Here is a 26,167-nt window from a genome sequence, read left to right as displayed (position 1 = left end):
CCCTTACTTGGTGCTAAATTACTTGATCAAAGATAGATTAGCCCGAGCCCTTACAAGCCACATATTGGGCTCCAATAGGGGCGTACCACATGGCATATAAATACAACCACAATAACAAAAAGTCTCCCAACACCTCCCACAATAATCAAATAAATTCATAATAATACTGTACAATTATATAATATTACAATTTTCACAATTTTCTCATTTTCAACAATATTATAATATGACATCTCACTTGACAAAAATACTTCAAAATGCATATCCACAATTTCACAATTTTTCCATAAACATAATAAGGTAATTTCTCAACAATAATTCATAATTTTCTCAATAATCATCCAATTAATATGAAACAACAATAATCACTAATTAAAAGCATGGTTATCTTGTGGCTTTTTCAATAAATTATTCCTTACAATTTCTCTCCCACCACAATTTTCACTAACAACACAATCTACAAATAATATATTATTTATAAATATTAGTTTTAATTATTAAAACTAATAAAATAACTCTAATAATAGAATTAGAGAATATAACATAATTTTTAATTTTAATCTTAATACAAATTTAGAGTTAGTAATATTAAGTAAAATTTTTAACTCCTCTTTTAATCATTAATAAATATTAATAAGCTAAAATTAACCTCTAAACTAATTTCTACTATCAAAATTTTTCTTTTTATTTCATAAATTCACATCTAAAATACTCAAAAATTAAAAATTGAGTCTCAAGCTTAGAATTATCATTCTATAGCCATAGTAATCTATTTTTCATCTCAAATAATCATTTAAACCTTAATAAATGAATATATTTTCAGATTTAATAAAAATCTAGCCTAGAGTTTGATCTATAAGTCTCAAATTCTAAGTTCATAATAAATTTATACTCTAGAACATTTATTATACCACTAATAACATCAACAATTATATTTATTCAACATAAATTCATTCCTCTTCTGAACCTTAGATATTCTACTACCACAAAATCAGAAACCAAAGAGAAAGGATGGCTAAAAAAATTTTTAAAACACTTAGATAGTCTTAAAAAGTTTAAAATCACACCTTAAATATCCTATTAGGAATTCAAACCTTTAAAACTCATATCAAACCTTTAAAAAGCACCGGCAACTCTCGTTCTCTCTGTCTCTACTCGCGCACAGGGAAAAGGAATGAACATATGAAGGAAAAGGGGTGTGAGTTTTTTAAAAAAACACTGTGAGTCCTACCCCCTTTTTCTCTCCTTTCCTTTGTTTATTTTTAATATATGTATGTATGTATGTATGTACATCACAGCACGCGGAAACATTCGCTCCATTTCTTTTTTTTCTTAATTTATTAATATATATATATATATGTACATTACCTGTGAGAGCAAATGTCCACCTCCCCATTTTTTCTATTTTTTTAATTCCTATATATATATATATATTTATTTATATTTATATAAATATATTTCATTTCTCAATCTCTCTTCCTATTATATTTCTCTTTCTTCTTTCATAATAATGATAATAATAATAATAATAATTTTTAAAATCTTAACTTAGAATTATATCCTAAGTTAGATTTAATAATTATTTTCTACTAATTTTCTTACCTCTAAATATTCTCTAAAATTTCTATTAATCCAAATTAACTATTAAAATTAAAATTGAGATATTACATATAACACTTTTCAAATATCTTCTATCATTATTATATATATATATATATCAATCATTATTAGAAGATATTATTTGATATTATTATATAATTATTAGTCATTATTGTATTATCTATTTTCTTTGTATATATAATGTACCCTTCATATTAGTAATAGATGTAACATTTTTTTATCCTTATCTTATTTATCTTTCTTATCTTTGATAGCTTTCAATGGCTATCATCCATTTAGATAGGGTTATGCAAAAGTCTTTTGATCTAATTAAGCCCAACCTAACCCGAGACAACCCAATCTGAATAAAAATTGGTCTTTCAAGACAAAAAAAATGAAATGATCAAACTTTTTTTTGGGTTTGACTGGATAAGAGATCAAGCAGTTAGACTACTTGGTTCAGTTTAGTCCTATAAATTTATTTAATATAATTATAATTAATTTATTAATTATTATTATAATAAGTTAATTCATTATACTAAATAGTAATTTTTGTGTTTTATACCTGTGAGTTGTGAAATCATGAATATTGAGCAAAATTTTTTTTTCTCCTTTTATTGGTAAAATTTGTTGTTAATTTGGTGTAATGGACTTTAAATATGGTGAAAGTTATTTAATGTTGTTGAAGATTGTTTAATTTAAATTCCTTATGTTGTAATTGGAATACTTTTTATTGTTGTTGAAGACTGTTGTAGATTTATAATTGTTGTTATTGTAATAAATTTTATATGACTACAAGTAATTTTATTATGTTAATTGAATTTATTATATTAAAATAAATTGCTATCTCTTATAGATGGAAAAGAAAAAAAACAAAATGAAATACTAGACAAGACCGAGACCCATCTCCTAGTCCTACTGAATCAGTTTGGTCTTGTTTGGCTTTAGGTTATACCAGGACTCAACTAGATTACAAGTTGTCTAACTTAATTCTTTTCATTAAAAGAGCCAGATTTTAAGTTAGGCCAAAGTCCTGCGAGTCAATCCTTTATACAACCCTAAATTTAAATATATAATTGATCATGTCAAGTTACTGTTATTTAGGAATTGACATGTTTCTATTCAATTCATGTTTATGAAAGCTAATTTTTGGGTTCACAATCTGGCTAGGAATGTTGATAAAATGATAAAATCCTATTTTATTTTTGATCAACCACCCTCTTATTGTACTAAGGGAGGATTTTCTTTGCAGCCCTTGCTTAATTGTTGTACCTTTTGGTATTTCAGTACATTTTCTCATTAAAAAAATCAATTTTATTTTTCAATATCAATTCCATTTTATTTTGCTTAACTTGAATGAACAATGAAAATTTTAATACCTAATTATTATTTTGATCAAAGTTTTTGTGGGAACAACCTTGATACATTATTACAATATGTATTTGACCCACGCACTTGCCATGTTACATATTTCTATGCAGCAACTGTCCATTTTATGCATATGGCTCTTTCTTGACAACAGTGATTCATATATAGCACGTGATTAAATTTTAAGTTGCGTATTAAAATCACGTTATACCATTGACATCACTCAAGCCAATTGACTTGTCAATAAAGAACTAATTATAATCAGAGGAATGCTTGAATTATGTCATACGTATGTCTTACAATAAAAATTAAATAATCCGTCAAATCGTTGGTCCGGTCCCAGAAGGGTCAATCAATCCGTGAATGGAGCCTCCTGGGTCAAGTCTCCTTCTCTCCCTCGCTCCCTCTTTCTGTTGCCTTTTCTTTTCGGCAATTACTCGTGAGTTGAGATTTTGTTTGCAGTTAAAATTGGAAACGGGACCGTTCAGAAGCTCTCCCCCCCCCCCAACTCTCTCTCTCTCTATATAAAATAATTGCATCATATATTTTTTAAAAATCAATTAATTATAATAATTATGTATAAATTTTTTTAAAAAAACTAAACTACGATACCCCTGTATCCAATCGAAAGAAGGCTACGTTAATTGTTTTTTGTAAATAAAAATTGTGAGTTTATAAGGGGTAGGTTAAAAAAATTATAATAAATGTTTATTAAGATATGTGATTAAATTTATAAAAAAACAAGTGACAATTTTTTTTTATATAAAAACGAATGAAGTATGCCATTAAGGTATTGTATTTCGAGATATTTAATATTCTAAAATTAGTATGAATAATAAAAGCATTTGTGTTACTCACTACGTTCCAAATAATAAAATACTCTTGGATAAAATTTTACATATCAATAAAATTTATTAAATACATTTTATAGCTTTATTTTTTTAAAAAAATACAAATTTTTATAAACATCCTACATTTAGTATATTGAAATGAATATTATAACGAAAAGAGAGGGACACAAATTTAATAGAGAAAGAAATATTAACATTGAAATAAATTTATTTAATTCTGAAAGCATTTTATCATATTTTTCTCAAAAAAATATTTTATAATTTAATATAGAGAATATTGTAAGAGCAGATATCAGGAAGGCAAACCTTTATGAAGTTGTTGGCTAGCTGGCTTTCTGCAAAATAAACTTATTTAATGACAGTTATGGGTCCTTTCCACTGCCAATGCCAAGCCTCGGGATGTAAGCATTTGATATTTTTGTTGCATCTCCCTCCCTCTCTCTATAGCCTATGTATATCATTTTAATTTCGTTTGTTTCCAGAATATTCACAGCTTTAAAATTTTATTTTATTTGATTTGTTTTTCGCTGACATAATGTTGCATCTGGTTCTGAATTATTGATACGGCTTTGCAAGTATGAATTCAACCCTACTCTCGTCTCCCTCTGTTTGAATCCTGTTTTTGACCCGTCAATAGATTCCTACAGACGCGTTAAAAACTCTTAAGCGATTCACCATGCTGTCCCGACACTTCCTAGTTGATTAAATTACAAGGGAAGAGCCGAGATAGCTGATTAATTTGTGGAGTGCCTATTCATTGAACAAGTGGTCCCCCAGCGTCAAAATCGATCCGAAGCCACTTGTTTTCTTGTGGGGTTTGGATTAAGTGTTGCGTTCAAATACTAATTTCACGTTTCCTCCTGCCCCAGCACTGCAAACACACCAGCTTCCACATGTCAAAATGTATACATTGGAGTTCCATCTGATTTTCGCCTAACCCCATCTCCAATGCCTCACTCTATTATCATTGATTAAGGCAGACTTGCATACAAGCTCCAAATAGAAAATAATTATGATCCTAACCACTCATAAATGTAAAAGTTTCACGTGTTAATGTGTTATTCCTTCCTGTATTTTATATCAGCTTGTTTTGTCCTTATTAGATATGAAAGGTGACATAATAGTTTTGAGTATTTGGCCCATTTTGTTTTTATTATATCGAAGATGGAAAGAAAATTTAATCATGTGCTTTACATACTATCCTAATATTAGGATATTAATTATAATATTATTAAGGATAAGATTGAAAATTTGTCATAATTTCATGTGCTTTCAATTAAATACTCCCCCATCTCAATTTATAAAAACATGTTTAAACAAAATCATATGTACAGCTAAAGTTTGTTAAATATATTTTACAGTTTTATTTTTACAAAACAACAATATAAACTAAAAAAACATTCAATTAATATTTTATTTATGAAAGAATATTAAATAAAAAAAGCATGCAAGAATAGTGATATTAGAAAAAAAATATTAATAAAATTTTATTTTTATTAAAATGTTTTATATTTTAAAATGTGTGTTGGGACGCAAAATCTCTCCCAAAATCAAAATACACACAGAGTCATAGTTTGTGAGAGTTAAAAAAAAAAAAAATACCATTGACAGTAGGTCTGGGGGTCCGAAACGACGCCGTTGAGGATCATAATGCGTGGAAAATCAAGGCAAAGAAGGGAAGGGAAGGAAAAGATTAGGACGACGTGGTAGAAGCATCGATCTGACAAGGTAAAAAGAGAGCTGAGAAGGACAGGAAGGTCAAGGTACTAGTACTCAAGGACGAAGAGAATGAAATGATGATTGACTAAGTACACCATTTAACGATGAGATTTGGGTATTAATTAATTAATTAATTTATATATAGTTGAAATTAATTAATTAATTTATATATAAATTTTATTTTTAATATACAATAAAATATGAAAAATGGAACCGGATATTCAATTCCATTTTTGGATGGTACTGTACCAATGAAAGTTGAGACTTTTTGTATAGTGCTTGTGGTCGTGGAAAAATGGAACCGGATATTCATTCATCCATGATGATGAGTCATGAAATTGGAGCTGCCTAACTTTGTTGAATTGAGTGGCCTAAATTCGTTCAAACATTTTCATATTTTTCAACTTTTTAAGTTAAATATCCTCGCCCCTATATAAATATTATTTTTTAATATACAATAAAATATGATTTGTTCTTTAAATAAGAACAAAACACACTTAAATCTTTTTTTTATTTTAAGTAGATGTATCAATTAAGATTAGTTCTTGAAATATTAGGGCTTAAATGAGTTAGTTATTTAAAGCTTGATTATACATTAAGATTTTATTTTGATCAACCCGACCTTTGCCCTTCGAATCTTGACCCTATATATTTTTATTTTTTAATTTAAAAAAGCATATTTAAAATCTCAACAAAATTATTACGCATGATATCAAATGTATAAAAATAAATTTAAATTTAATAAAAAATAACATCACAGAATTAATACTGATAACAATTAGATTTCGCTATTATCATGAGCGAAATCTTAATGATTTTCATTGTCATCAACATCAATATAATTTTATCATTTTTTTTGAGAGTGATAAAAGTATTAAGTTTTTTATGCACTCCTTCTTCACCCCTGTAAAGTGATACTAGAGTTTTTAAAATTAATGTAGTATTTAATTTTTTAACATTAAAATTTAAAAAAATATAAAAGGGCCAGCCTTTTATTTTAAAGCTTAAAAAAATTAGTTTTTTTAAACATGAATTATTATTTTATATTTTAAAGTAGCGGCCGAATCTTAAATTTTTTTTAAGTTAAAAGGGCAGTTCAATGAACTTGTCTTAATTTTAATCCCCCATTTTCAAGTACGATTTTTAATATGCATGTTCATGATCATGTCCTTCAGGATATGTATAATTACTCTCACTATGATTTTCCCCTCGCCGAAGGGGAAGAAAGCGTCAAATATGAAAGATCCAATACAATTAAACACGTACGAAGACAAGGTCTCATTCTTAGGTATGCCGTGTGCGGTGTTTACTTCTCTGTTCCCGCGCCATGTTCTTCCTCTTTTCTCTTCCATCTCAGAGATCCAGCCAAGGTTCAAACTTCCAAGCTGTCCCTGAGGCATGAAGATTCTCTGTTCTCTGTCTGCTTGTTTCTCACGATCGGTTCAACACCAAACCGAGCAAGGTATTTCCGTTCTCTGTCCTTTCTCCTCGTTCTGATGATAGTGGATCTGCTAACCGATTCAACTACGAATTACACTCTCTCTCTTTGTCTCTGAAATGTTCCAGGCAGAGAGAGTGAAGGAACATTTCGTGTATTTACATACAGCGAATTAAAATCCGCGACCCAGCGTTTCGATTCCTCGAACAAGATTGGAGAAGGCGGTTTCGGCACCGTGTACAAGGTTAATTATATATACTCGTTTCTTTTACTTGGGGTAACTAGGATTTTGAACCACCCTGCGAATTTCTATCGTAAAACTTGACTTTTAAAAGGGGCGGCTTCTGGACGGCACATTTGTGGCAGTCAAAGTGCTTTCGATCGAACTGGATTCCCTGCAGGGCGAGAAGGAATTTGTAGCAGAACTGGGCACGTTGGGCGATATTAAGCACGAGAATCTAGTCACTCTTCGAGGCTGTTGCGTGGAAGGAGCTCACAGATACTTGGTCTACGAGTACATGGAAAACAACAGCCTTCACCACTACTTTTTAGGTAAGTAATAAAACATTGTGAATATAAGACATTAGGGGAATTAAGAGGATGGATTCGGAGTATTTGGAATATATAGGTTCACAGGAGGGCAGGATGAGATTCAACTGGGAATCAAGGAGGGACATATGCATAGGAGTGGCCAGAGGGCTTGCCTACCTTCACGAGGAAATTAGACCCTATATTGTGCACAGGGACATCAAAGCCAGAAATATACTCCTTGACCGACGTCTGAGGCCGAAACTTTCCGACTTTGGCCTGGCAAAGTTACTGAGAGACGACAAGTCTTACGTTAGCACTCAAGTTGCGGGGACATTGTATGAACTAAATTCCCTTCGTTTCCGGAATCAAAATTGGTTCTTTTTCTTCTTTTCTTTTCATATTTCTTGAAAAATTGTGCTGACTATTGGGTGATGGTAACGTCACCTCACCTCTAAAATCGCCAAAGGGGTTATCTGGCTCCGGAATATGCCAGTTCTGGGAAGGTAACGAGAAAATCAGATGTTTATAGCTACGGAGTGTTAGTCCTCGAAATTGTGAGCGGCCTGCCAGTGGTCGATCCCTATCAGGACACGGAACGTTTCCTGGTTGAGAAGGTGCGGAAACTAAATTAGAGCCAGAGAGAAGCTAAATTCTCACTGTTTAGAAAACTAGAGTGAGATTAATCCGAAAGGGTGTTTGCAATTGCAGGCGTGGTCGGCGTATGAAGGCGGTGATGTGGCGAAAATGGTGGATGCAGAGCTGAAGGAGAGATGGCCAGAGGAAGAAGGCGCGAGATTCCTGAAGGTGGGGCTGCTTTGCGTGCAAGAAACGGCGAAGCTGAGGCCACGAATGACACAAGTAGTAGAAATGTTGAGCAACAAGATCGATATGGCGAGTGTGAGCATTTCAAAACCAGGGGTGGTGGCTGATCTCAGGGCTATCCGAATCAGAGAGCCGTCCCATTCATCAGAAGTATCCTCCTCCGGCGCAGCTACCTTTGCAACTTCCATCTGGAGCTCCTCCAATCTAGCCCGTTGATTACATTCTCTTTGTAAAATGAGGGATTCTCATTTATCGCATTTTAATTTTAATCTCACATCGATCATTCCCAATTCATTCCCCTCATTGAGAATCGATAGTACTCCATTCTTGTAATTCTTTTTGTATTCTACGCGTCTGTATTAAATTAATTTTAAATTGATTTATTGCCCATGTTCAGGTCTCCGTCCCGGAGAACTGAATTCCATTAATTTGTTTTCCTTCAAAGCTTCAACCAGAAAATTCCATTTTTGACCGTATGCACTGGCAATGTGATAATGGAGACCGTCGTCAAATAAACCTTTTTCTTTTTCTTTTTTTGTAAATTGACGTTATTTATTGCTGAGATAAAAGGGATATCGCAAAATAAAAGCACAACTTTGTTTATGACCTTGTGGGCTTTTTAAAATATTTGTTTGATAGAAATATCTATGATACAGATGCTTCCAAGCGGAGGGAAACCGCGGGTCACATCATTTACCACGTAAAATATATGGACATATTCAATTCGTACACTCCTTTTCAGTTATTATTTAATTGATTAATGATTAATAGAGTTATTGGTTTTTTTCATTAAAAAAAAAAATGCCGACGGACGCTGCCAAATTCGACCTCCATCAACATTCAACCCCCCGACCGTCTCCCTCCCTGTATTGACGCCGTTACTGTGTTTTGGATTGAATCCTCTGTTATCTCTATCTTCATTTCCCCTGTCTTCAATCAGTCACGTCACTTCAAGGTGCATTATTGAGCACCTACGTTCTTTTCCATCAAGTCAACATTACCCGAGGGCGAAGACTTGGTGCTTTAAATGTTCCATTTATCTATTTATTTCCCCACCGCACCCGTGTTGATACAAGAAGCTACTCTGTCACATTTATTTTGTTCCACAAAACAACGGGTTCTGTCTAACAGCTAACAAAAAGGACACTGGCACACCCCGAGACACTGGCCCCAAAAATTAACAAACGGGTCTGCATTTGGAAATTGGAAAGCCTGCTTTGTTGCAGCACTTCTTCAGGGCCTCCAGTGTTCAATCAACCTAAATATTAGCTCTAGTTATTTTGAGAGTACGCAGATCCATATCTAGACATGACGTGCAGAAATTATCAAGCACGTACGACATCAAAATTAAAACCGTTAGCTCATCAGTCATATATAACAAGGACAAGAAGAAGAGGGGATAAGGGGAAGTATGTTGAGAGCTTATTCAGAATCTGGACGGTGCCTACTGATGAATCATGGAAAGCTACAAAGGACCAAAACGAAATCTATTGGCCACACAAATCGATTGCTTTGGCGAGGAGTCCAAAATGGTGCCTCCTTTGGATTGAATTGTCTCTTAATATAAAAGAAAACAAACCGAAGTGATGTGTCAAAAAAATGAACAAGCTCGATGACAACAAAGGTGTCCGTCCATACAAGTGTGACAGAGATTGGTGACTCCGTCAACTTTAAGGTGATTATGATATTTACTGAATGGAGGACAGCGGATGTCAATTGACCTCTAAATTGATTATCATGGGACGCATTCACTTTAATATATATATTCATCTGCACACCTAATATAACCTACCTGTCACCCAAGTCAATGGCAATTTCGGACTAACAAGCTTCGTTAGACAACCAGCTGATGGTTAGCCTAAATTAGCGGACGCCATGGGGAGCCTTCTCTCACAAAAATAATGGTGAGGGGAAAGAAAACAAAGGGGCAAAAGCAAAATAGATTGAAACACTAGAAAGAGCACAGAGGAGATCAGCTTTTACTATAGATGAACAGTATATTACACAGCATGCATGGCTCCTCGCACGCCATTCGTTAAGGCCATCACTTTTGCTGATGGGCTCTGCAAATGGCATACGGGGAGCCAGGCACACCAAGTCTGCACACTTACCCAATGCAATCTTTTGCCCTACTTAGCCTCATCAGAATGCTCCACGTTCGAGATGTCACCACAGGGTTGAATCAGATAGGTTAAACTTGTTCTTCGTCTGGTGATGGGGAAGCGAGGAGAAAATCCAGCTTGTTCTTCAAAGAGTCGCGCATAAGGGCTTTTGGAGGATAAGAGGGAGGTGAAGGGGGGAAGGCAAAAGAGGAAAGAGAGGCTTGAGGGGACTCTAGGGTTGATGCTTCGGTGTTGATCTGCTTTTCACGTACATAAAGGGCGAGTCCTTCTTTATTTTCTCAAACAGGTTTGTCTGCATGTGCTTGGATCACCTTAGATTCTTACCTTCCCCACATTTGGACTTGTCTAAAGAACAAGGATCTTGCCCTTTCTTGTCCTTTTCCTTTTATACTTTGTGTTGTTTCTTTTTTTCTTTTCATTTGGTACACATGATGAAAGAATACAGTGCAGCATTAAGCAACCTTGAGGGTACTTCTTCCTCTCCTTCGTTTTCCATTCTTTTGTTCCCCTTCTTTCAACAAACTTCTGCAAACATTTCAAATCAGCCGAAACTACCAAAGGAAAAAAGCAGCTCAAATAATGAATGAGATCAAAGATCTTCTCAATTAGTTGGTTAATCTTGCTGAAATTTAACTCTTGTTAATAAGAACTACATGGTCTACAAAGTAACTAGCACTTACTGCCACATGACAGTTGACTCTAGATCTTCACTTCATTAATTTCTAAATATATTTTCTCAAAGATCTCTCTCTCTCTCTCTCTCTCTCTCTCATCCCCTCTGTTTACCGTGGACCACAATTGCCACAATGGTCTACATATATTTACTTTAGCAGAACTATAGATTCTTAATATGTAGAGACACGGTCTACCATGTGAACCTGAGCTGACACATCAACCTCATAAATTGACTCTTGATCTTTCTTGAATTAATTTCCGAGGTGACAAGTGTGCTAGAGTCTGTAACTTTTACTTACCTGTCAATTCCCCGTGAAATTTCCCGAAGCGCTCGATGCTGCTGAATTCTTCACGCCAAACAGCCACTCCTGACTCTGTTGTTGCACGCTGCACATCCCTCCGTGCTTATTCTCAGTCCTTAACTGCTTTGAAAAATATGAACTCGAGGCAGGCACTTCTCCTATGTTCAAGTTCACAGTTAAAATTAGGTCTAAACGAGGCAACAGAATCTAACCTGAAGACGTATAGAACCTTAAAAACTCAAATAAGACAATGCCAAGCTTGAAAAGCATAGGAACTGTGGAATGAACCATGCCAGGGGGGATAGCCTGGTATGAAATTGTTGTGCATAAAGAGCAAAGGCACATGGAGAAGCAGAGTGGGGTTCAATCCCCTTAGGGTAAGACAGGAAGTGCCAGCAGGACCAAACCAGTTCCTGAAAGAAGCGGGGTCAAGTTGATAACAAAATTGAAGAGTAGTTTCCACTTCAAGACTATTTTGGAATTGAGTTCACCAGATGTATGTTTTTTTGAACTAAAAGTGGACTGGACCAAACAGCTGCGAACTTAAATCCATGTTTAACAGGATTGGAAGGAATTCAAAATGGCGATCAAGAGAATCAAAAGATACGGCACCGTCTGTGCGGTTGGAAGGGCAACGTTACCTTGTTCCCATTCAAGATTCTATATTCTGCTGATCTTGTTTGTTTCTGGTTCAGTGAGTGGCAGGTGCTGGGCACATGCGTTCTGTATCAGAGTGATCATAATTGGCTCATCACGGTCAAATTATTCCAAAGCCTAGAATTTTTAATTTGCTCCACTAGTTAGTCAACTTATTACGGACTCATTTATCGCTTCAATATTCCATTTAAACAGCCGGTGTCGCTGAGACCACAGACACCGTTTGGGCATTGGCCGAGTGATTTAGGTCGTCGAAATTTATATATCCTGGAATGACTTTATTTAGAAATACGAATTATTGGATAATAATATTTAAATAATAGATACTGTTAAAATGTTTTCATTCGTTAAAAATTATATTATTTTGATTAGAAAAAAATCATCCGGAGGGGATTAGGTAATCCGAGGAACTGAATTGAGATGGAGAGATTTAAGGAAGAAGGGAGGAGTCCGTACGGGTTTGACTTGGGAGGCAACGGGGAAGAACAAGGTTTTTTTTTTTTTTCTTTTGGGGGAAAAAATGTTGGAGGTGGTGGCCCAACGAGAAAATCAGTTGAAAAGGTTGACAATACTTTAGGCAGGCCATGCATGTGGCTTTGTGGACTCCATCACTAGCCACATCTGTCATCTGCCTCTGCTTTATTCTATTTCTCTCTCTGCCTTTCAATGTGAACCCCTTGAATTTTTAGGCTCTCGCACCTTTTTTTGATTTAACTTGTCATCGCTAATTTGAACTCCCTGTTTCCATTTATTATTATATAATCATGTCTTAAATATGATTATCTCTTAGAAAAACACTATCACCATCCTTTTATGGCCGTGTCTCAAAAATACTGAATGGATATAAATGAATTTACGCGGCCATCCAATAACATGGTAGTAAAGTGATCTCGGTTCGGTGCACTGTGCTGTCTTGAACCACGGAGGCGAGAGTTTTTCCTACTTGGACCCCAATAGGCTCCAACAAATCTTACACGATAGAATCACGAGCCTAGGTCACAGTTTCGGAAAGATCCATTGTAGGTTGAAAAGTTTGTCGTCCTCAAAAGCACTTTACCCCGTCATTTTTAATCTTTCTACTTGGTACTTCTATTTTCTTTGCTGTCACGGTAATACATGTAAAGTTGATAATATGAATCAACATATAACCCACAGCAGGTTGCAGGTTTTAGGTTTGGCATAAGGAGCATTTTGTGTAGGTTGAATTTTGCTAGCCCACACAATCCGCAATGAATTGGTAGGTTAGAGGGCCAACCTGCAAATATAAAAATAATTTTTTAAAATTTTAAAAATTATGAATTTACTCATTTTTATTATTTTTTCACTTAAAAAAAATCGTATATTCTCTCTAAAAATTAATTATTTAAATAACAATAAAAGTTTTTTTAATTAAAACATGCCCATATCATCACTTGAATATAAACTAATTTAATTTTGTGATCTTTTTGTTCTCTCATTTTTTACATGACTTATTAGTATTAGGCATATATGAAATAATAAAAATACTCTATCTATTTCCTTTTCTCTTCATTTTATTTTGATATTTTTGCTATAAAATTAATACCCCAATTTAAAATACAAATTTTTTAAAAGAAAATAATCATGATTTAAACAATAACTATTAGATTATTACTCATAATACATTTAATTCATACCACCTAAACATTTTAATATCTCTGTATCTATTTTGTTTCTCCTTTTATATTTAAATTAAGATGATAATATAATATATGGTTAGCACTTTATAGATATATTTAATTTTTTAAATAAAAAGAGAAACTAATTTTTTTTTATTTACTAGCTTGGGTAGTACTATTTTGCAAACAAGATAATTTAAATAAGCTATTATATAAATAAAATTTTATTCAATCTTGTTTTAATTATATTCAAATTATATTATATCACTACTTAAACTTATGAGTAGTGTGTTTTTATTATTTTTTGCCATAATTTAAACTTGAATTAAATAAATGTAAAGAAATCAAGTACTTAGATCACCATTATATATATATATATATATACTTGTTGGAATATTTTATTTTAAATTCAGTCTCATTTATTTACTTTTTTATTTTTTTTAAATATAAGCAGGCTAACTCATCAACCCGTGGGTTAGCATACTATAAGTTCAAGTTATGCGGGATGAACTAAAATTATTTCATATATAATTGAATTTATTTTCTTCAATCTAACCGGCAACTTTTTTGCAAGTTGGGCCTGATTTGGGTGTAAATACATGAAAATGACTTTAATAAGACACGATCCAGCGTGATCTCGAGGGCCGAAAAACTTCAGATCAACATCTACACTCACAGCTGCAAGCAAGAATAATTCAATCATGTAGATGTATCTCATGCTGCAACAGTGTTATGTCCCTCACTTGGCGAGGATTCATTTGGAGATACAAGACCAAAAATACATGAAGCATAAGCAATATAATTATATAAACAGAGACTCAATATAATTTACAGGTTGCAGAAGATCGTTACTCAATCGCCGAATCCAAAGAGGGGATGAAATTGAAGCTTCTCAAAGTACAATGACCATCATCATAAGATCAGACCGTCCTTCACAATCTGCTCCAACCAAGATGCTATATCTGACATACCCGGACGCTCGCTCGGATTGTACCTCACAGCAAGCTCTGCAATATCAGCAAGCTTCAGCAATGGCTCTACGATCCTTGGAAGAGGGACGGAGCGATCAATTATGGCAGCAGCCTTCCCCTGTTTGATCAGAGGCACTGCCCACTCAACTATATTGGGAGGCGTAAAATCTCCGTCATAAGCTTTTCTTCCACTCAGAATCTCAAGCAACACCATCCCAAAGTTGTAAACATCGCTCTGCACGTCCCCATTTTGATCTCTGTCACTGGATATGAGAGCCCAAAGTCTGAAATTCTCGCTCCCCACTCAGAATCCAAGAGAATGTTCGAACTCTTCAGATCCCTGTGCACAATCGGTGGCGCTAGTTCCTTTTGAAGATACTCAAGTCCTTTTGCAGTTTGCATTGATATCTTCAGCCTGAGGCTCCAATTCAGAGGAGAAAGCCCACCATGAAGGTGATCATAAAGAGTGCCGTGTGGCATATACTCGTAAACAAGAAGCCTCTCTCCCATCTCTGCACAGTAACCAATCAGGTTCACGATATTACAGTGACGGATTTTGCAGAGGATTTCCAGTTCCATTTCGAAGTCGCGATTGTTGGTGTGGATTATTGTGGCGGCATTCGCCCTCTTTACCGCAACTACCCTCCCATCTGCTAACACAGCTTTGTATACAAAACCATAACTTCCTCTACCAAGCTCGTTGAATTCCTTGAACCCATTGGTGGCGTCCTTTAGCTCCGAGAGTCGGAAAATCTGAGGCATCCCGGGACAGGAAGTTGTTGAAGGAAAAGAGTGAAGATCAACATTAGGATCAACTTGCTGCTCTGGTTTGGCCGTGCCAGATTTGGATTCTTTCTTGGTGATCAAACATGGAAGAATACACCCACAAGTCATGATTAACAAGAATCCCAAAGTGGCTGACCCAATTAGGATCAGTAATCGACGCAAATGGTGCCAACTATTGTTGTGAACAATATCTGGAGATGACTCATGTCGACAAACATCCCAGCATGAGCTATTTTGGCAAAGAGAACAAGCAGCGCATACTCTATCAGAATTCTCAGTGCATGGACTGGACAAGAAAAAGCCTTCTGAACAATTTGTGCCACAGGGGGAACAGATCCTCAAATCTCTTCGAACGCAGAGGCTTGTTAAACCTGGCTCATTCAGAACACTAACATTGAAAGCAAACTCACCTTGGCTGCATGAACTGGCACTGCAGAGACCCGGACTTGATAATTCCAATGGAGGATCAAACTCAGCCGTGGACGCGTTCACCAACCAGCAGTCAATCAGAAGATCTTCTTCTCTAACGCCACAAGTTGTATAATCTGAAGAAGCAATTGCCATGAATCCAGAACCTTTTGGAACCACAGACGAATTGAAACTCCCCCAGCACTCCACTAAATGATTATCTGCTCGAATGCCACAATAATGGCGAGCCCCGGCTGACAGAGAGGTTAATCCAACCCCATCAGGTGGATCAGCAAATGAATCTGCATCACCCCAACATTTCAAATCTCCGGAAACGTTCAAAAGCCCACAAATTGAACTCCTTCCCGAAACTAAGACCGCAAAGTTCTCGGACACATTCGATACACCCAAGCTCGCGGATGTAGGTCCCCAGCACACAAGCCCTCCGTCTCTGACCGCTCCGCAAGAGAATCCCTCACCCGCAACAACTTTGCCTAATGCGAGATTGCTAGTTGACTGATCGTAATACAAATCGCTCTGTTTCCATTTTAAGCTGTTGTCCGCAGTTCTCACGATTTCCCAGCAATCAACATTTCCGGCATCCTCATTAGAATAATAAGATCCCCTAATGGCACAAACATGATTCTTGCCCGCTGCTATTTGAGAATAAGTATAGGATTGGTACGCAGGAGGCACAAGATCTATTGCTGGTTTTGTGGCGCTCCAGCAGTATGCTTGCGAAGTGCTTGCTAGAATGCCACACATAAACCCTTCGCCACCGGATAAAGCTGCCATCGGAGGGTTGTCAGTGACAGAGGCTGAAGCCGGAGAAGACGGCGGAGCTGCAGAAGTATTGTTCTTCCCCCAACAAATAACATCCTGCTTCCCACTTGCATCGATGGCGCAGAAGAATTCATATTTACCCAACGAGGCCGATATTGGCCCCATCGTCCCAAACCCATGCGCGCAAGACGAGCACAGGAAGAGAAGAAGCTGAAGAAAGACAGATGAAGAAATCCCTCGAAAGCTGTGCGCACAGAGGACTTGCATGATCCGACCGAGGGTTGAGGATAGGTTTGGAAGGGAGCGATACAGCTCGCTGGGTCGTGACATAGTTGTTTGCTGAAGTCAGAGCTGTGCGAGTGATGATAGGGAGGATGATAGAACGTGGTCCGGATCGCCATTTTGACAATCTTGCCGGTAACGTTACAACCTGAAAGTACATAAGGAGTTACTGTCACTGTCAACTTTCTTTACCGAATTGCCACTATTACACTAGTATGCCAATTGGGTTTATCATTAAGTTCCCACCTTGAGCTTTTCACCACATTGATTTCAAATATTAATATAGGGGAACCAACCATTGATCTGGAGCTGGATTGGCCTGCTCAGAAACTATAAAATATGATGGCTGCATGAAGATTTCAACCGTTCAGGGGGTGAAATTTTTGTTATTAGATTTTTTTATTAAAAAAAAAACCTAAAACTTGCCGCAGCGAAATCTTTTAAAAGATGCGTGGTTTTGGCAGAATGAATAGGAACAGAAGCATGTTCGTGCACTGAAATGAGAAGAGATTTTGTTCCGACGCGGGAAGGTGGGCCCATGAAGCAGTAAGAAAGCGAAGAAAGTGGCGTGGGGAGAGTGGGAGTGTCCACTAAGAACAGAACAGGACAGCCAACTTTCAAAAGCATATCACAATTTATTTTATCCCAAGTGGTGCCTTCAATGAGGATCCCCCTCTATATCTCTTATAAAATTCAACTCAAACATTTCATTCATCCTAACTCAATAATTATTTGCAACTTTCTATCATAAATACGACTTCACTTCTGGATGTTCACCCAAATCTAACCTGATCAGCTCGTAAAATCTATTCTTTCAGATCATGGGGGGTAAGATGAAATGTGGGTGGGCGATGCAAGTTGTGGGACTGACCTAGAAGTTCTAAAACAGTGATGGGGTTGTCACGTGGATGATGAGTCAGAGGTTTGGCGCGCGTGTATGTACCAGATGTAATAGGGTTTGAGGTCAAATACTGATAATATTTGAGGGTGACACAGCAGACCAAATCAGGTGCTGGGCAGGAGGCGAGACATGCAACATCAGACATTTTAACTATAAAAATTAAAACGAAGGAGACGGTTTTTCTGTTTGGAGCACTGTACCGTGCAATGCAAGATTTGTGTCCGCCCACTAAGGTGCAGGACAATTTTATTACCTTGATCTTGATCAGCAACCACATTCATTACATAGCTTTCATTTTTTTAAAAAAAAAACATGGGCGTGTGTGCGCATTTGGTATTCAAGAATAAATGTGATGGTCTGTTCCTGCTTGCACCCACCTCTTTCTGGCCGTTGTTGGCACTGTGCTTTGCATGATACAGACATCAAAGTTTTGTGGGATTTTTTTCCTTTTTGATATACTTATTGATCCTCAAAATTGCAGAAACGATGTACATCATATCACATGATGGAGGTAACAAATGAGTGTACTTCACAATTCAATTACGTGACATAATTATGCGGTCTAAGTAATCAGTAAAAGGAAACACATTATTTATAAATGGCAAAAATTGCAATTCATCCTACAAATTTCATATAATGCGAGATAAATGTGTGATTTTTTTTTTATTTCGACAAAATTTTAGTAAAAGAGATCTGGGTTCAGTAAAACAGCGGATTGAAATGGAAGGACTATGAACTGATGGGGCCCCCTTATAAAGAGACAAAGATTTGATGAAAGAGAAAGAGGGAAGTAGAGGTCCTGAATTGGAATGAGGATGAGTAAAAGGCAGGAAGAACCGTACCAATACTTGTCAATTACATGCATTTGATTGGTGTTTGAGAATTTGGATGTTGAAAGTTGCTTCTCCGATTCAACATTCACCGAGTAATCCACATGGCCAGATTTTTAATCATAAGACCCACCTGTGATGGACGTGTCCTTGTCACATGGCCTAACTTATTTGAAGCTTTAATCTTCTAAAATATTCATTGTGATATACTTTGTATTTTATTTACAATAAAATGGAAAAGAGAATCTTGCATATGCTATCAATTTAAAAAAATCACACAGTTTTCGTAACAAAATCTAAAAATATCAAGTCAAAGGTCAGAGGAGTCCCTGGCAAATGCAGTAAATTGCCAGCAATTACCCAATCACACTCATTTTTCTCTCTCCATATTTTCTAACAAACTTGAACCCAATTCCCAATCAAACAGGTCTGGACGGTCCATCACCCATTCAGAGTAAACCGGACTCTATGAATTAAGGAATGCCAAATTAGGAGAGAGATAAGGGGAAATATAACAATAAATCATTGTATTTTGATTGCGCTTTGTTTTTTTTTTTTTTTCTCTCTAACTTTATTTTGTTGTTCTCTGTCCTTTAGTTTGATCATTCTTCAATATTAGTCCCTATAATTTCAAGAATGCACATAAAGATCATAAACTGGCACCAACAAAAATAATCTTGCTAACATGTATTTAACTTTGTTAATCTATTCACATTATGTTTAAAGTAAATATAATAGAAATATTTTTTCTCATTTACCTTTTATTTTTTATCATACCTAATCATTTTATTTTCATGTCATCAGCATATTTTTACCATGTCAATAAAAAAATTATCAGAGTTTAACTGAAATTACCTCTGTCAATGTTATCTCATAGTCTTTCTATGTATTTTTAAAATTATAGGAACTAATATTACAAATTGATAAAATTAAAGAAACTGAAGATAATGAAATAAAATTATATGAACTAAAAGCAAAACACAATTAAAGTACATGGACCTATTGTGTGTTTTCCCAAATAAAAAAAGAGGGCAAGTCTCTCATATTATAGCCGATATTAGTGAAATAAAAATCCTCGTTATTTTTTCCCTACCTTCTAAGTGATCTTTGAATTGGCGAGCCAATGTCATTACCAATTCACCATTATTCTTGACGTAGCACGTTCAAATGTATTGAGAGATGAACGATGATTCAAACAAAACAGCGTCAACAAGTCCTGACAGGAAAATGTGGTCCGTAGCATCCGATACTGAACTGCAGAGCACAATCATAATTGACTTGATGATGGTTCCTGGGGAGTAGGACTGGCCTCTTGAATATCTTTTCAAACAAAGATCAATTTCTTAGGGAGCTTTACTTTCCATAGCTAATCTTATCTTCCGGGTGGCCGTAACTTCAGCAACTCCATACTCAGACATTTTTATCTCGTCTTTGCAGAGTATAATCACAAGTACGGCCTATCCAGATTAATCAGAGATAGAGGAAGGACTTTTAAGTATTCTGATATTAACTCCTCATGATACCAAGCAGAATTTGTTGTGCAGGAAAGTTTTACCACCATATTAACTGTAACAAAATATTAGACTGCATCGACGCGGGAGAATTCCGGTTTAGATATGCAAAAAGACAGACGCAACACTTGAAAGAGCAGAATAAAATTAGTGTCGGTATGTTTACAAAAGAATAAACCTGCTTCCCGTACGTATTTGACCATAGCAAAATGATCTTCTAACACTGATACAAATAGGCATACCTCTGTTTTCTGAACTGTCTAGATAAATATCCGAAATGCAGCAGCAGGGCACCAAATAACCAAAACAAGAACCTTATTCGTACCAATCAGTGCAAGAAAAACATAAACTCACGACCAGAAGTAACATTATTCAGTAGTTCTCTGCTCCAATATATCATCAAAGGCTCTAATTTTTCACACTTGTCACATGCTTGAGGAGCATGGCGACAACATCTTCTGATATTCTTGATGCTTCTGTTTTAAGGTGCTGGATCTTAGCTTCAGTCTCCACCTCAAGCCGCTTCACATTAGCACCGGAATCTCCACTACTCTGTATCCATCGGAGAGGTTGCACGAAAGTTGGTTCATAATTTCATAATTCATAAGATGACCACCAAATAGTCTAATGAGGCCACAATAATCATAAACATACCTCTGCCAATTTCTTTTGGAATTCATACTCCACCTGAGCTCGATATTCAGCAATTTCTTTTTCAGCCTCTTCTTTGGCTTGTTTCAGCCTTGCCATTTTTTCTAATTGTAAAAATCAAAAACATCAAATTAGCTATTGAACAAGCAAATTAAGTTCAGACAAATTAAAGGAGTAATACGGGGTAAAAAAAAAAAAGTGGGGGAAAGGGATAGACTAATATATAGCAGCAATAATTTTGATCCGGGAACTTATTTTATCTCAATGGAAAAAACATCGAATATAGAATAAAGTATAAAAAACACATTCATATGCATCATCAGTTCGTCACATGGCCAGACATATAAAATTTGATCAAAATAGATGCATGGATCAAGAAACATTTACATTGTCAAGGTAATAACAACAATAAATTCAGAGAGGGGGAGAGAGAGAGAGAGAGAGAACCGTTTCTGGCAGCATTTACGATCCGTTGAGCTTCTTGTTCTGCAGCCAACAGCTGCTGAATTCCACCCTGACCCCTATTGGATGCCATTCTGCAATTGAAAGATTCTTTAACCATTAAAATATGGATTAATGAAACTAATAGAAAGAAACCATAAAGCAAGGCCATGCAATAGACGCATAATTGTAATCTTTTGCCAACTCTTCCATTGATTGACACCTGGAAATAAAACAAGCCAGGAATCTAAAACCATACAACTATAATTTTCAACAGCAAGGCATTAAACGCAACTACTACCACCGATTTTGCACTCTTCTCCCTCCAAAAGCAAGAGTAGGCTCTAGGAACACAAGACACTTTATGAAAATACTGGGAAACAAATAACTTCCACCAGCAAAAGCGTGGCTTCAAAAGATTCTCCATGATCCATAGAAAAGAGACCGAGAGAAAGGATGGTTGGAGTCAAATGAAGGGATATATTGAGAGCCTGAAAGTAGGACTATCCAATAGCAATAACTGACAAAGATTATTTTCCGGTAGAGAAAAAAATGGAGTTAACCCCAACACTGAAAAGATAAGTAGACAACTCCCAGTTAAGTGCTAAAGGCAAAATAGAAGTTTAACAGCTAAAAGAGGCAGAGCCTTGATGCAACAGGAACAAAAAAATAAAAAACAAAAGATAAAGGATCAGATCAATATGTGGCCGGTTCAGCTTTCATTCAACCAGATTATTTATACGCCAATAAGCAGCAATACCATTCATAACAATCAGACAAATCTGATAATACATAGGAAGAATGTGCATTTAGATGATGGCACTAAAATTCTAAAAATCAAAGAGAAAAACTGAGTATAACTTCTAGTACTGTAACATGAAGGTTCCCGGTCATAGCATGTTATTTAAGATTCTACAAGTTTCTGGACTTGATGTTTTCTTTATCTCAATTTTTGACCACAAGCCGTATGCAAAACCTGCGTAATTCTCAATAATAGCCCAGAAACCAAAATCGAGAGAAGTGAGTCAAATCACGCTGATTCAACAAAAAATATCCAATTCTGACTCCTAATCTAATAAAGGATAAGCCTCTCTACGAGTCGTAAAAATATGCTAGATGAGTTTTATTCTAAGATAACAACAGTAGGGACGAAAAAATGATGGAAAGGAGGGATCCCAAATCGCTTTCGGTACAATTCAACAAATCTCCGACATGCCACACAGAGAGCAAAAGGAGGTCAATAAACAACTAAATCACAAACTTATTTATCAGATAAAAGCATAGAAGATCGAAATTTACGCAAATCTGGAAGAAACAACATAAAATCCAATGACAGTTACAAACCCGTAGAAATCTCAGATCTTAAAAATAATGGGGAAGGTAGGAGGTCCAAAGAAGTCAGAGAAATACAGAATCGAGAGATCCGAATTACCTGTGGTGGTTTGGCTAGTCACTGGATTCAGACGAAGTAGACGACAGATAGATCGAGGAAGGAAACTCGCCGACTACTGTCTATCAAGAACTGGGCCACCACCTTACTGATCTATTTTCCGTTTCAACTCAAGAAATAGTGCCCGTTTATACGTCTTTAATCGATTTTATTCTCAAAAAAATTGATTATTTGATTTCTTAGCCAAATACCTAAAAAATAAAAAATTAATTTTAACCTTTAAAATTAATTTTTTTCAAAAGCTAATGTTTTGAGCTTTTCCAAAAACGCTGATAAAAAATATTGAAGAAATTATATAAAAAAATTCAAAAAATTATAAAAAAATACAAAATTTTATAAAAAAAATCAAACTCCCTTCTCTTCTCTTTTTTTTTTCTTAGTAAAATTTAAATTTTAAATCTTTAAAAAAGTTGCTAACATATATTAAGTTAAAAATCAATTCTAAAAAAATAATATCCAAACAAATTGCGTTATAACATAATCAATTATGATTAAAATCTATCACTTAATCAATTATTTTTATAATTATTATACTCAATTGAAATTCAAACGGACCCATAGACTGCTCTGGACTCTGGAGGTTGCTTTAAACAGATGGAAAATATATTTTTATCCTGATAAATTCAAAAAAAAATGAATATTATTTTTATCCTGATAAATTCAAAATATAAAAATCATAACAACTCACACTGATAATGAGTAATTACTGTTTTAGATATAGTCATTTTTTTCAGATTTCACATAATAAATAGGACCAATGCTAATTATTAACATTAATATTCAATATTCAATATAAAATTAAATTAAAAAAGTATAAAAATACACACCACCAATGACATGGGTTATTTTAAGACTAAAGCCCTCATCACAGGTACCCTAGCCTGTGCGGCTGCATATTTTGAGATTCAAACATAAAACTTAAGGTTAATTATTCAAGTCCCTAATTGTTCGGATAACTACATGTTGGTTTGAGGAAGTTTTTATTAAAAACATATAAAAGGATTTAAATAATCAAGTTTGATTTACTTGGAATAGGCGCAAAAGAAAGCCCAAATTTTGTAATTCAAAACAAACAAAAGTGGCCATCACCACTGGTGTAAAAAAGCGGAGTGGTGGCGGGTTTGCTGTTTGTACTTTAGATGGCAAAAAAAAAAAAAAGGGTGAAGGTGAAAAATGGCAATGGACTGGAGGATGTAAGAATTGGGGTCGGAGAAGTGACCGACAGTGGTTTGACGAGAGAAGGCATTGCGGCACTCGTCGGCTAAGGATCCGTTTGGAACCTAATTTTTAACATTTAAAAAGTGCTTTCCGTACTTTTTGAAAGTTAAAATTATTTAAATACAAAAAATATGATAAAAGTATTTTTATGAATATGTTTTAAAAAATTATTGAATATGAATTTGTCCAACCAAATTTTTTTTAACTTTTGAGATGTGCTTTTCAAATGTTATCTATTAATTTTTAATATGGTTATGCTATCCTTGATTTTTATATAAAAAAATTACAAGTAATTTTTCGACAAATTACATATATAAATAACCAAACATGTTCTTATTATGTATAAATGTATATCGAGATACGGTTAAAATGTAAATTTGCCAACTTTATTTTTTATTGAATTTGATATTATAAATGAGAGTTGAGTTGTACTTACTTTTATAGATGACCATAATACCTTTATTATTCTTAATTTTTTTCTAGTATTAAACTATATATTTTTATTCTTATTATTTAAAATATTAAATTTTATGTAATTTTATTTTTTTCCATTTTGTAAACATTTATAATATATTATATTTATATAACAAAAACTATCAATTATCATGAATCAATATCTTTTTTGATCATTACGTATTTAAAAGTACATTTTAAAAGTAAAAATAATCATTAATCTAAAAAAATTTTAGTTTACCAAACTAACTTTTAAAAAATATATATCCAAATACTAGTTTCGTTATAGCAATTAACTTTCACTTAACTGATTTTTATCAAATAAATTTTTAGTAAAAAAACTTTTAGTAAACTGAAAATTAAACATACACTAAATAAAACGCCACTTCTTTTTGGCTAATTAAAGGCATTTTTATTGCTTATTTTTACCTTTTCTATCTCTTAGCTTCATTAATTCCTCATTATTTTTGAGATGTTTTTGTCAATATAATATCTTATACTATTTTCTTAAATTATCATATTATTCCTTTAAATTTTAAGACATGAATTAACTCTCAAATTAATTTAATTTTTATCAATCTTCTCATTTTTAAAAACTTTAAAGCATATTTTTTCTACTTATCGATATTAATATTTTAATATCAATAGTTCCAATGGGACTAGAAGTTCATTTTAACTTGCTTGGTTTTTTGCTCTGGATTGGCAACCTCTTTCCAACATCCAGCAAAAATAAAGTACTGTTTGATTATTAAAAAAGAATGGAGTGGCATGAAGTAAAAAATTGAAGATAAAAATAAACTAAATCACCCTTCTTGCTCATCATAAGCATCACTAATAGATTTTATAAATGTGAGAATTATCATACCATCTAAAAATTTCATGAATCACAATTTCTAATCTCATGAGCTAAATTACATCTTTTATATTTTCATTTTATTTCATTCTTTCCTCTAGTTCCTTTATATGGTTTGAATGAGAATATGTTTCCTTATATTATTACTTATCTCACTATATTCTTTATATATGATCTTAGACGATAAGGTTATCATGAACTGCTTCAATGAAATTGAAGTGTTGTTTGATGTGGAGCCTGGTCTAGTCGACTTTAAGAAGACGTTGAAGCGAAGGCATCTAATGGTTGATCACTTGATCTTGCAGAGCCATCTTCATACCAGAGGAGCTGTATTGCATGAAGTTCATGAACTGTCAATCTATCATCTTTCATTTTTTCCATCTTTAAGTCTTATGTTTAATTATTGGAGATGTTTCCTTCAGCTGTCTACCATAGTTGGACCCAATTTGAATTTTTTCATGTCGACAATTCTAACTATTTGCTATTTAAATTTCAATGCAATTTATATTATGTTTTTCCTGTCAGATAATTGTTTGGAAATATATGTTTCTATTCCCTCCTATAAACAACACTAGTAAACTTTTTCCAAGCAGCGTCAGAGTAGTTAAAAATAAGAAGAAAGCAGCAAAGAAGAAAAGTCTGAGCAATTTTGAACACAACAGAGGTCAATACATACTACTTAGTTTTTAATTTTTTTTTTAATAATTTGTTTCAGACAATCGTTATGTCTAGGTATAAATTTAGTAATAATAATAATATTTCGATAGGAATAGTTGATCTGTTAGAAAATGTGTTGTCTGATCCACCTCTATTCAAATAGCAGCTTTGCATTTAGCACAAATTTGCATACATTATAAACTTGGAAAAGACACGGGGGGATGCCACATATTCATCTTTTAAGATGATA

General features: G+C 34.4%; 3 protein-coding genes and 1 long non-coding RNA gene across 5 annotated transcripts; 1 reads left to right on the top strand and 3 right to left on the bottom strand.

Annotated features, from left to right (window-relative positions):
* Positions 1-6,734: 6,734 nt before the first annotated feature.
* LOC129304948 (putative serine/threonine-protein kinase) lies at positions 6,735-8,756 on the top strand. The gene is made up of 6 exons (XM_054944799.1): positions 6,735-6,999; positions 7,104-7,219; positions 7,311-7,527; positions 7,604-7,841; positions 7,973-8,120; positions 8,215-8,756. Exons 1-6 carry the CDS (start codon positions 6,936-6,938, stop codon positions 8,542-8,544), a joined length of 1,113 nt encoding a protein of 370 aa, XP_054800774.1. The 5' UTR covers positions 6,735-6,935; the 3' UTR covers positions 8,545-8,756.
* Positions 8,757-10,271: 1,515 nt separating this feature from the next.
* LOC129307019 (uncharacterized) lies at positions 10,272-12,047 on the bottom strand. Its single transcript, XR_008592297.1, has 2 exons — positions 11,426-12,047; positions 10,272-10,976 (listed from the first exon to the last, which is right to left on the bottom strand). It is a non-coding gene; the product is annotated as an uncharacterized LOC129307019 (long non-coding RNA).
* A 2,211-nt stretch (positions 12,048-14,258) lies between these two features.
* On the bottom strand, positions 14,259-17,186 carry LOC129307158 (serine/threonine-protein kinase-like protein CCR1). The gene is given in 2 exon segments (XM_054948040.1): positions 14,259-14,966; positions 14,969-17,186. Coding segments are annotated over 2 exon segments (2,364 nt in total). The 5' UTR covers positions 17,001-17,186; the 3' UTR covers positions 14,259-14,634.
* Positions 17,187-20,322: 3,136 nt separating this feature from the next.
* Positions 20,323-22,857, bottom strand: LOC129304720 (V-type proton ATPase subunit G-like). 2 transcript variants are annotated; one of them, XM_054944480.1, is made up of 4 exons: positions 22,719-22,857; positions 21,293-21,381; positions 20,849-20,949; positions 20,323-20,746 (listed from the first exon to the last, which is right to left on the bottom strand). In XM_054944480.1, the coding sequence occupies exons 2-4, from the start codon at positions 21,378-21,380 to the stop codon at positions 20,603-20,605; spliced, it is 333 nt and encodes a 110-aa protein (XP_054800455.1). In that variant the 5' UTR covers position 21,381; positions 22,719-22,857; the 3' UTR covers positions 20,323-20,602. The 2 variants fall into 2 exon arrangements, with proteins under 2 accessions (XP_054800455.1, XP_054800456.1); XM_054944481.1 differs by having other exon boundaries at positions 22,631-22,768.
* Positions 22,858-26,167: the final 3,310 nt, after the last annotated feature.

The sequence above is a fragment of the Prosopis cineraria genome, unplaced genomic scaffold, assembly GCF_029017545.1.
Source record: "Prosopis cineraria cultivar Desert tree isolate PC_DT_omini unplaced genomic scaffold, ASM2901754v1 PC3, whole genome shotgun sequence".
Taxonomy (NCBI): domain Eukaryota; kingdom Viridiplantae; phylum Streptophyta; class Magnoliopsida; order Fabales; family Fabaceae; genus Prosopis; species Prosopis cineraria.
Note: the sequence above shows the minus strand (reverse complement) of the source record. Positions and strands in the feature narration are given on the sequence as shown.